Source organism: Leptonotus elevatus, chromosome 1 (genome assembly GCF_054856555.1).
Source record: "Leptonotus elevatus isolate MCC_2025b chromosome 1, RoL_Lele_1.0, whole genome shotgun sequence".
In the NCBI taxonomy this organism is placed as follows: Eukaryota; Metazoa; Chordata; class Actinopteri; order Syngnathiformes; family Syngnathidae; genus Leptonotus; species Leptonotus elevatus.
In genome coordinates, this window is record NC_141239.1 from 9,145,513 (window position 1) to 9,158,326 (window position 12,814).

At 36.4% G+C, this 12,814-nt stretch overlaps 1 protein-coding gene across 7 annotated transcripts in view; it reads left to right on the forward strand.

Annotated features, from left to right (window-relative positions):
- svilb (supervillin b) overlaps positions 1 to 12,814 on the forward strand; it is a 42,982-nt gene that overhangs the window by 7,885 nt on the left and 22,283 nt on the right. For 6 of the 7 annotated variants that reach the window (XM_086073290.1, XM_086073270.1, XM_086073299.1 and 3 more), the window contains 4 exons: positions 1,377 to 1,481; positions 3,453 to 3,684; positions 5,503 to 5,950; positions 9,604 to 10,099. In XM_086073290.1, coding sequence (XP_085929416.1) covers positions 1,377 to 1,481; positions 3,453 to 3,684; positions 5,503 to 5,950; positions 9,604 to 10,099 — 1,281 coding nt within the window. Of the gene's footprint in view, positions 1 to 1,376; positions 1,482 to 3,452; positions 3,685 to 3,894; positions 3,955 to 5,502; positions 5,951 to 9,603; positions 10,100 to 12,814 lie in introns of all 7 variants that reach the window. The other variant, XM_086073327.1, reaches the window with a different exon arrangement.

Genomic DNA, 12,814 nt, shown 5'->3' on the forward strand with positions numbered 1-12,814 from the left:
TGACATTCTTGTAACCAGTGATGCAAAGTACAAATACTTTCTTCCGTACTTAAGTCGATTTTTCAGGTTTCCTTATTTTACTCCCTACTTTCTGCTCTTGGCCTTGTCAAAATAAGTTTTACCAAGCTCTGTGGGTAACAGTAATGGTAACGGTAACGCCAGTCACGGCTCAACTGTTTTCTGGGTTTCTACATGTAGCATCCGCAAGCTGAGCCCTTAGGCACTGCGATGTTGTGTTCCGTCAACAGCAAGTGGCAAAATGGCTTCCCACTGAGATCTGGTGGATTTTGCTGCTCAATTAATTTTTTTCCACAAACACAATATTAATCAGGACACCGTGTTAAGACTAGTAGGCGCGCATAGACCAAATTATTGTAAAGAAAATTGTTGACTTCACCTTTTATGTAGTTGATCTTGGACTTAATAAAAACCACATAATAACCATTTGGATCTTCATGGTTCTCATTTGGTGGCATGAGCTAAAGGTTTGCTATAGAACTACAAGGAACGTGTGCTAAATTGTACCCAAGAGCGCGTTCCCAATGCGTACAAGGTGAAGAATCACATTTGGGTGCTATGTATACCCTTTATTTTTAAGTTTAAAACCCCCTTTTTTTTTTAACATGTACACCGCCAGCCTAGTAAAAATGGATCTATGACGTCTACAGCCGTCAATGGCAGTGATTGAGTACAAGTACAGATACTTGTGTAAATATAGACTGGTAAAAATACAAGTAGTGATTCAACACCTTAAAAGTAAAAGTGAAAAAGTGCACACTCAGAAATGTGAAAGGGAATTTTTAACTACTGAACACACAAAATAGCAAAATAACTCATTCACTGCCATTGCCGGCAATAGACGTCAGAAATTCATTTGAACTATTTCTATTCGTTTTCCACTTTTGTTAATAAGAGTATGAAAATAAAAATAAAAATTATACATTTAGAACAGATATAAAATTTGTGATTAATTGTGAGTTAATTATTGAAGTCATGTGATTAATTATAATTAATTATATATTAATTATAAAGAAAAAAGATTATTAAAAATTAGGGGCGTCAGGAGGTAATTTTTTTAAATTGTAATTATTCGCATGACTTCACTAGTTAACTCACGATTAATCACACATTTTATATCTGTCCTAAATGTACAATAAAAAAAATTCTACTTTTTCACACTCTTGTTAACAAAAGGGGAAAAAAATGTTAAACTAATAGAAATAGTTCAAATGAATTTTTGACGTCTATAGCCGTCAATGGCAGTGAATGAGTTAAATTACGGAGTGTGCGTACTACTGCCACCTGTGCCTGCAGCAAATGTTGCTTGTGCACCCGCAGTTCTTTTCTTCATTCAAGTTTTCTTTTTCTACTTTAAGTGAGCCTTCCACATCATCACACACTGTGGGAAGCCAAACCAGCACCAACACCAGCACCAGCACCACCAGTTCAGCTGTTGTCAGCACCACTGTGACCACCATCAGGTAACACGACACAATGGCAAAGATGTCATGGAAAATGCAAGAGAACATGTGATCAGGCACAATTTGTCTTGGTGAAGCAACATGCGGCTCATCGCTACTATAATATTTCTATTGAGACGGTATTTTTTTCACTCTGTGGCCCCTTGGTGGTCTCGATGCTGATGTCCCACCGTCCAACCCTCATGAGCGCCTTGCTACACCTTATAGGGGAAGGAAGCAGCTGTGTACACAATAACTCAGCGGTGATGATCCCCAGCATTCCCGCTTGCTGCATTCCTCGCATTCTTACAAGGTCCACATGTCAGAAGTTGGGCACCAGAAACAAATAAACGCTAAACCTTCCCATCCCATTACACACACTTCTCAACCAGTGATTTGTTGTGCAACTTCATCTGACGTAAATCATAAAAAACTGGATGATGCTGACTGGGACACTGGGTTAATAATATTCCGTTGTTTGTCTTTGAAACCCTAACAATTTTTTTTGTAAGCGTAACCCAGGCTTGAAATCCTAATTTGAAAGCCTGAACCTGGCTTGAAACCGCACTTTTGGCTTCAAAGCCTAATAAAAACCCATAATACTTGTTTGATTATTAAATTAAAACCCTAGTTTTGTCTTGAAACTCCCACGTAAAACCTTAATTTCCTGTTTGAAATGCTCATTTGAAACCCTAAATTCCAAATTGATACCATACGTCATATTCGAACCCATAACACTTTCTTGAAATCCAAACTCCTGGTTTGAAACCCTAACTTTGTCTTCAAACGATGACACTTTTAATCAGATTAATCACATTTTAGAATTTTGATTAATCACGATTAATCGCTTAATTAAAAAGGCTTTTTTACCTAAAAAAAAATTCCCGCCAAATTTAAAGAGCACCTGTTATGTGTTAATTCTTTCGACATTTGATGCTATGAGGATGTCTTCAATCAGTTAATTACATGCATAATTTAAAACAAAAAAAATGACCCCAATATTTTGACTAGAACAAACATTTATTAAATGCTTTACTTTAATGCAAGTTATGTTTATTGTGCTACCTTTAACGTAACCATCCGCTGTCAGCTAAAGGATCAACTGCGATCAAAATGTGATTTTTTTGAGAATTTTTTGTGATTAATTAATTAGTTAACGCTTTAACTTTGACAGCACTACTTCAAAACTAAACAGAAATCCATAATCCTCGCTTGAAACCCTAAATTAAAACCCTAACTCTTGTTTGAAATCCAATTGGAAAACCTTCAAACTCAAACTTTAAACCTTAACCCTTTTTTTGAAACCCTAACCAACGTTTGAAACCCGAATTTCAACCCCAAGAATGAAAACCCTAACATGAGACACTACCTTGGCTTCAAACTTTCATATAAACCCTAGAATCTTATTTGAAAATCTTGAAACTATAATCCTTTTAAAAACTGTTTTTAAACCCTAAATTGAAACCCAAACCTATTTTTTAAACCCTACCCCAAACGTGAAACCCTGATTTGACACCTTAACCTTGACTTCAAACTCTATTTTGAAACCCTAACTTTGAAACCTCAGCCAAACTTTCATTTTAAACCCTAAACTCTTGCTGAAACCGATTCCGATAATTCTGATAACGATCACATGGATTATCTGCACATTTTTCAATTTTAGAGCTGCTATTTTACTATTTCAGTAAAATAACTCAAACCCTAACTTGAAACTCAAATCCTTTAAAAAAACAACAACAACAACTCTAATCCAGGCTTGAAATTTTAGTTTGTAACCTAACCTCCAGATGTCAGAAGGTCAGAAGTTGGGCACCGAAACCTACAAACGTATCACACAAATTTCTTACACATTTATATTACTGTAAGCATAACTGTAACAGGGCTGGACTGGCCCTCTGGCATACAGGGCAGATGCCCGGTGGGCCGGCGTCTTTTAAGTCATTTCTCAGTGCGTTTAGCTTCAATTTCTTAATACTTGGACCGTGGTCTCAGTGTCCAAGCAGCTCCAGCCCCCCAGGAAAAGGTCCAGGAGTCTCAGCGCGATGAGACCTCTGAGGTGGAGGGGGACAACCTATCGACACTCAGCTTGGCTGAGAAGATGGCCCTCTTCAACCGACTCGCCCATCCTGCCGAAGAGGCGGCGCCGAAGAATGACACCTCTCGCCAGCGCCGCACGCTGGCCCGCTTTCAGACGCAGCCCATCACTCAGGGCGAGGTGGAACAGGTACTTTGTGTAACATCATAAGCTAAGCTAAGCTAAGCTAAGCTAAGCTAAGTTTTTAGCTGGTGTTTCAGGATCAAGGTTACAATGCCTTTTAAGTTGATCCTGAAATTTTGACCCGACAACCTAACATCCTTCACTTTTAACCTTTTCATTTGAAATGCTTTTAATGTTACATTATATTCCATAAATAAACAGCTGGTGTCCTGACAGGTGTCTGAGCCTCCTGTTGGCTCGTCAGTCGACCATATTGAGTCCGAGGAGGAAGAACATGTAAGGTTTCCTAAATCAGATGGATGCATTTGAATGAGCTAATTAAAAAGCTGCATCTTGTCCCGATTCGGCCTCGTTGCTGCCCCAAACGTACATGATTGGCATACAACACACGGCGGTGGTGTTGTCATGTGACTCACTGTCGTAAAGTTTGTTTACTCCAGCTGCCTCTGTTAGTTGCTGGGTTAGTGCATAACAAGCATGAGGTGTCTTACTAGGGAAATGGTGCATGTTAGTTGCAGGGTGTACCAATATCTTGTCCACTTCTACTTGCTGTAGGTATCCTAATAGATTTTTTTTTTCCGGTATTCACATATTAGAGGTGTCCCAATACTTTTGCCCAAACCTCAGATTTTCTCTTTTTTTTTGGTAACTTAGATATAACAAAGCTAAACAACAAACTTACATTTGGTCATCAGTTTCACATTACAGGAAAAATAATACAGTAATTACAGGTCTTTTTTTATATATATATATATATATATATATATATAGAGAGAGAGAAATGGTTCAAGAGTAACATTTTTTGATTTATAAACACAATCCATTTTTCCCAAAACAGAATAATTTATTTTTATTTTTAAAGAGAGAACTTTAAAGAGAAAGTGACTTTTTTCCATACTTTCAATTAGATTTTCACTTCTTGTGCCCCAAACTTTTCACACACATTTTCTTCTTCACCTTTGCACTTCCTGTGGGTCCTTTTAATTTTGTCCAAACTCTACTTTTTCATTTATTGTAGATGTTCAAATACTAATACAAATCCCACTTTGAACATATCTTAGGTGTTCCAAAACTTTCATCAAAATGCCACTTTTTACTTCCTGGTAGTGTTCCAATATTTTTGTCTAAACTTTCAGTCACACTAGCAGGATTGTCTCTAATCAATTTTACTAAATCCATAATTTACTACTTAGTTGCCTCCACGCTTATGTCCAAACTCAACTTTTTATGGTTTGGATGTGTCCCAATACTTTGGTAAAAAGTCCACATTTTCTTCACTTTTTAGCTATTTTAGGTGTCTCATTACTTTTACATTACTTCACTTATATATCACTAATATTCCAATATTTTCTTCCTGTGAATCAATAATTTTGTCAAAACTCCACATTTTCTTCACTTTTTAGATTCTTGTACCTGTCCCAATACTTTTATCCAAATTCCAATATTTTCTTCCTGTGCATCAATAATTTTGTCAAAACTCCACAATTTCTTCACTTTTTAAATTCTTGTACGTGTCCCGATACTTTTGTCCAAACTCCACTTCTTCACTTATTGTTAGTGTCCGTCCCAATACTTTTGTCAAAAGTCCAAATTTTCTTCACTTATTAGTTATTTTAGGTGTCCCAATACTTTTGTCCAAACTCCACTGTTTTACTTATTGTCAGTGTCCCAATACTTTTGTCCAAACTCAAATTTTTTCTTCTTGTGCATCAATAATTTTGTCAAAACTCCACATTTTCTTCACTTTTTAAATACTCAATACTTTTGGTCATATTTATGAGTTATAATTTTATGTTGTGTTTTTTTTTTTTTTTTAATCTTTAGTTAAAACATAGCAGCCAAGTCAAACTAGAGCCCCTCCCCGCCTCGGTGGTCCGCTCTGTGGCAGCTGCCCCCTCCCATGCTTCCATCACCACGGTAACCGTGACGCCTGCGTGCAGCAGCAGCACTATCGTCTGCGAGGGGAGCTCCACCGCCCAACAACGGACCCCTACCACCGCCGCGGACCACCAGGAGAGGGCATCGCGCTACCTCTCCATGACCCAGAGCACGGGGTACCCGTGCCACCCCAAGCTCCTCCCCAATAGCTCTGAGGGGGCTCTCCCTTCTTCCGTCACTCTTCGCCGGCATCAGGCGCAGGCGGACGACAAGGAGGAGGCGCATCCCGGCCCAAAAGCCCTCGGAGATACCCGGGAGGAGAACGCGGCGGAAGGGGGAGGAGGAAGCCACCACCCGGGAGACGGCGACACCCGCAGCCAAGAACGACTCTCAGGTAGGAGCGGAGAAAAAAAGCGGAGAAAGGGCGGTGGACTCTCCTCATTATCCTCATTGTGCTCCCACGCATCATTGCTCGACGAGACCGGGTGGGGGTGGGGGGGGGGGGCAGTAGGGGCAGGGTGGCAGAGAGAGAGAGGGAGAGAGAGTCACCTCATTAATATTCCGCCGTACCGTGTGGATCTCTTTGTCCCCAAAGAGATGGAGCTAGCGGCACATTTCCTTAAGGTGACCGGTCGCCGTCAGTCGGATTACGCCAACTGGTTATGTAAGGACACAATAGAAGTGTTTTACAATCCGGCTGCCATTTAGAAGGGTAATCGGTCACTTGAGTTGGTGTTACTGGGTCAGACTAACCTCCGCCAAGGCAGATTAGCACCAAACCAGATGACAACATTTTGAGGCTGTAACTCATTCACTGCCATTGACGGCTATTGACGTCAAAAATTCATTTGAACTATTTAAATAGTTTAAATAGTTTAATTAGTTTAAACAAGAGTATGAAAACCTATAATTTTTTGATTGTACATTTAGAACAGATATAAAATTTGTAATTAATTGTGAGTTAACTACTGAAGTCATGCAATTAATTAAAAATTTTAATCGCCTGACGATTTTTGATAATCTTTTCTTTTTTCTTTTTAATCACGTCAGGCGATTACATTTTTTAATTGTAATTAATCGCATGACTTCACTGATTAACTCATGATTAATCACAAATTTTATATCTGTTCTAAATGTACAATAATAATTTTTTTCTAGGTTTTCATACTTTTGTTAACAAAAGTAGATTTTTTTTTATACTAATAGAAATAGTTTAAAAAAAAATGTTTACGTCTTTAGCCGTCAATGGCAGTGAATGAGTTTTAAGCACCAATGCTGTAATTAATCAATGATAATGTAGCAATGTTAGCTACAGATACAGGGCAATCCACTTCTTCCTTGAAAATCATGCTATGTTGTTTTTGGTTCAATCAAAATGTAAATGTAGAATACACGCACAATATGTGGAAACTCACATCGTTGTTTCCCAATGAGAACACCCACGGGTCGCGGTTTTCCTACTTTCCTATTGCAGCGCGTTCAATTCGGTCGCATTACTCGGTGTGCAGCAGTCTTTACGGGTTAGACTTAATGGTTTGTTTGGGAACCTTTACTTTCAAAAGAGACATTTGAGGCCAAATAAAAAAAAACAAATCTGTCTGGAGCCCAAAACATTTGAACGTTGTGAGAAACGAAACAGTGTGTTTAGTGTCGAGTTTAGTAATTTTTGTAATTTTTCCATATTTAATTTTTCATACATTTTTAGACTTTATTGCCTTTCTGTCAAATTTTTGACATTTTTGGCAATTTTATGGATACATTATTATATATTCCTTCTTTTTTTGGACATTTTCTCTGCCTTTTTTATTATCAAATTTTCTGTAATTTCTGGCAATTTTGTGAAAATTTTATTGTAATTTTGGGGATTTCTTCTTTTGTTTTTGGACATTTTATGGTTACTTTTTGAACATTTTCTTTTCTCTTTTTTAGTCAATTCTCTGACATTTTGGGCAATTACATGGACATTTTATGGTCAATTTTTATTTTTTTTTAACTTATGAGAAAAAAAAATACCTTCTGACAACTAAAACATTTGGACTCTTTTTTGCTTTTAATATTTTATTATTGTTTTTTTTTTAATTTAATCATTAATCCATTTGAAGAATATTTAAATATTTATTGTGCTGTTTAAAAAAACATTAAAGCTTTTTCTACATCATGCATGCTCCGCCAATGCCCAGATGAGTACGAAGAGTCCTGACTGTTTTACTCTGACTGCACCTATCAGCTTTTATCTTCCTTTTTATAGTAGTGTGCGGACCCTCACACACAGTTTCTTTGGGGAGCGGAGGGGCGGAGTTTTTCTGACCTCATTTGAATTCATGTCTTCGTTTGTCAACTGTGGCTGTCGCTTTAAGATCGTGCATATACTCGTACGCGCATCATGAACGCGCCTGACACAGATGCTGCAGTTACGCGAGTAAAAAAAAGTGACAAAGATCCTTTCCTCTAAAAGATAAAAATAATTATGTAAAAAAAAAAAGTTAATTTCTACCATTTTATAGCGATCCACAGGAGAGGGACTAAAAGCCACATGAATGTATAATTAAAGCAGGGGTGTCAAACATACGGCCCGCGGGCCAAATCAAGCCCGCAAAGGGGTTTAATCCGGCCCGCGAGACCATTTTGTAAAATTAACAAAAAAATTGTAATGCCAAACCAATTAATTGACCAGCCAAAATCAAAACATATACATTTGCAATTTCGCAAGCAGTCCTCAAATGAGCAATGCAGCGCGTCCTGGATGTCATTATTTTACACACAACTTAAAGTTACGATTTGTTTAAAAAATAAAAAATAAAAAATCATAGACTGACATAAACGTGAATATACAACATCAATTCAATTACTGGTAACACAAATACATATGACAAGGATTAATGTCCTTATAACTTCATAAACTGCGCCACAATGCATTCTGGGAACAATTTGCATTTGTGTTACTTTTTGGAACAATATGATTACAGTTGAGCTCTGTAATTTAGGGCTAGCCCGCAAATAGCGAAGATCTGCGTATAATTGAGGGTAATTGTTCTTCAGGTAAATACCATTATTTTACCGATCCGGCCCACTTGGTATTATATTTTCCTCCATGTGGCCCCTGAGCTAATAGGAGTTTGACACCCCTAAACTAAAGGGATGCTTAAATTATTGCGCCATTTTCAGCAGTAAAAAGTTAATTTTGTCCAGAATTTATTTGATAACTTCATTATTTTTCATATATATATGTATATATATATTTGATTATGCATAAAGATTTTTGATTCAAAATGATTTGATTGACAATGATTTTTGCTTCAATCTATAGATGTGCAAGGAATTGTAATGATCTACTCCAGTCTGACTCGCTAATGCTAATTAGCGCGCTACTCGCGGCACTTTTATCACTCAAAAAAAATGGCTCCACACTGCAAAAAAACAACAACTCTTATTGGAATAACTTGATCGTGACTGTTTCCTTCTACTCTCTAATGTGGCTCAAATTTAGTGTATTAGACCGCGTGGAACCACACTCCCCCTAAGTGGCCAAATTGGGTACAACATGAACAGCGCTCCAAATAAAGGCACACACAGACAAAATCAATTCTGAATCGTACTAAATGAGAATTGCGATTCTTATGAGAACCGATTTTTTGGCACACCCCTAATATACATATATATATATATATATATATATATATATATATATATATATATTTATTTATTTATTTATTTATTTTTTCGGGGAAGTGAACCCACGGCAACCTGCATTTTTGATGTATAATTAATACCTTTAAAAACAAATTTTTCCACTCCTGTGCTGAGGTAACGACCAATCACGGCTCACCTGTTTCCTGGGTCAGCAAACTGAGCCATGATTGGTCGTTACCTACTTCCTCAGCACAGCTGATGTCATCTTCAGTCAACAGCAAGTGGGAAAAAAACGCTTTTAAAGGTATTAATTGTACATGCAAAATAATTCTGAAAATGGCTCAAAGAGTCAAGTATCTCTTTAATGTTGTGGATTATGGGTTAGTCAGACACATATTTTGTGTGTTATCCTTTCAGACCCGCTGGATGGCACCGCACCACTGAGACCATCGATAACCAAAGTGTCCTCCACGACAACATCCCAAGTGTCAAGCATCCAGCAGATCCATCCTGTCATTCAGCCTCCCCAAACTCCACCCAAACCTTTCCTGCTTCAGACCCACGCAGAGCCACCCAAGTCCCAATTATACACCCAAGCATCCCAGTCCCCGCCAACGTATCCCAAACCAGTCACTCAGCCCCAGCAGAGCCAAGCCAAAACTCAGGAATTCCTCCCCAAGCCTCACATCCAGCCGGACCCTCAGCCTCCGCCCAAACTTCAGGTGCCTCCACCCACGCCGCCAAAACCTCAGGGCTTCCCCCAAGCGCTGGTCAAGTCTCAGTCGCTGCCGCTGGAGCACAGCGACGGCTACAACAAGCTCAGCGTTCATTCGATTGATCTGCTGTCACCCACGGGTTCCGCGGACCGGCTGCCTTACGGCATGTCCAGCAAACAGATGTCCATCAAGGAGAGGTGAGGGTGCCAGATGTTGTCAGTCAAAATGCCAAGATTGGATTTTTCTATTGATCGCACCTTGGCACCCAAAATGTCACAGTATGTCACAACCTACTTAAACTCATTCACTGCCATTGACGGCTATAAACGTCAAAAATTCATTGTAACTTTTTTTTATTTGTTTTAAAAAATATATATTTTTTATTTTTATTGTACATTTAGTTTTGGTCATGAAATTTGTGATTAATCGCAAGTTAAGTAGTGAAGTCATGCGATGAATTACGATTAAAAGCTTTAATCACCTGATTATAATATTTTCTTTCTTTCTTTTTTTTTATTCATTCACTGCCGTTGACGGCTATAAACGTCAAAAATTAATTTGAACTATTTCTATTAGTTTAACATTTTTTTCCATTTTTGTTAACAAGAGTATGAAAACCTAGAATTTTTTTATTTTACATATAGAATATGTGATTCATCGTGAGTTAACTAGTAAAGTCATGTGATTGATTACAATTTTTAAAAAAATTATCGCCTCTTGCTCCTAATTTTTTAAAAAAATTTTTTTTTAATGAATTTATGGCAGTGAATGAGTTAATAGATTTAAACCTAGTGCTTAGGAGTAGGAGTAAAACGGTCTGGGTTAGTGGATTGGGTTTAAGGTTACTAGACTGCACTGTTTAAAACAACAACAACAAAAAACTAAAATAACAGAATTTCAATGTTTAATTTATTTTATTTGACAGAGATTTTCCTATATTTTTTAAAATATAATTTAATTTTCACAAGTAGACTGTGATCTTATATACTAAATGTGAAATAACATGGAATCATTGTAAATGTGAACAAACACAATATTTCTGTTCTTTTACCCATAAAACACATTAGAAATACATATATTTATTGTTAAAATATGTTCACAAATGAATCTTAATTTCACAAATATTTGTCAGTTATTGAAGAGAATAAACTGTAAAATGCAACTTTTAGTGAAAAACATTTAAAATTACAAAAAAATAAAATAGTAAAAATTTGATGATAAATCCTTTGCTAATTGACTAATGTTTTTTTTTTTTTTTGTAAAAATAACTACAATTACTGTAACGTCCTAAATGGTAACATTCATTGACTTTGTGTTAACATTTATTTTGAAATCGAATGAGATATAACTTGGGTGAATAATATGCAAAGAATTAAACTTACGGATGCTGCCTCTTCTTCGGGGCTTCCAATTAAGTATACATTTCATGTGATCTAAAATTACAGAAAAAAACAGTGGCGGCATGGCTCAGTGGTAGAGTGGTCGTCTAGTGTCCCTGAGGTTGTGGGTTTGATTATTTTTGTGAACACGTTGAAGGAAAAATGCTATATAAATGAATTACTATGAGAATAAGTTGTTGCAATTTTAAACCCAATATCTAGTTTTTCAACAGTTTTTTTTTACATGTTTTGAAAGATGAATTTTGTGCCACATACATATATTATTACATCAAACACAAATTATTATAAAACCACTTTCCATAAAATCATGTCATCAAAAACAACTAATACCAGCACATTTCTGTAATTTTAAGCCTTACTATTCGTAACACGTTTACCTACTATATTTGTAGGAACTTTCATTATTATAAAATGTGAAAATGTTTCTAGTTAAACATTAAAACAACCTGAAAATAAGACAAAATGTTGTTGGACTAACAACTGCACACTATAGACGTCAAAAATTAATTTGAACTATTTCTATGAGTTTAACATTTTTTAGAGTATGAAAACCTAGAAAATATTTTTTTATTGTACATTTAGATCAGATATAAAATTTGTGATTAATCGTGAGTTAACGAGGGAAGTCATGCGATTAATTACGATTACAAATTGTAATCGCCTGATGAATTTTTACTACTCTTTTTTTTTTTTTTTTACCCATAAATAAAAAATAAAAAAATATCTTTTTTTTAAAGAAAAGATTATTAAAAATTAGGGGCGTCAGGTGATTACAATTTTTGATCGTAATTAATCGCATGACCTCACTAGTTAACTCACGATTAATCACACATTTTATATTTGTTCTAAATGTACAATTTTTTTTTCTAGGTTTTCATACTCTTGTTAACAAAAGTGGGAAAAATGTTTTACTAATAGAAATAGTTCAAATTCATTTTTGACATCTATACCCGTCAATGGCAGTAAATTAGTTAATTATGGTGAAAAACTGTATTTTTATGAGAAGTATGTTCCTTTTCTGTTATTTCACTGTATTTTTTGGGCGCCCCAGCTGCCGGAAATTTACAGTTTTTTTTATTTTTTATTACAATGTGGGTTATGACTAATTTACTGCATATTGATTAAAACATGCCATCCCTTGTTTAGGGTTAGTTGTTATTTTGGGGGGGGGGTGGGGTTTAGGTGTTAAAGTTCATAAATTGCACTAAATGCATTTTGGGTTAGAGTGAGTGTCCGATGTAGCTGTCTTTTAAGAAGTAGTTGAAAATGAGCTCCTTTTGCTTTTTTTGGGTCCACGTTCGGGAGACGTGATGACACACTTTCTCCTCGATCAGCTTTCCTCGTCTACTTGTGCTTGATGTGACCTGAATTATCACAGCACAGTGGATATAAGAAGTCAACATATCTACATTCAAGACCTTTTTTTAGGGGGGAGTAAAAATTAATATTTGAAATGATGTGGTTGCATAAGTGTACACACCCTTTTATAACGGGGATTTGTCAATGTTTTAT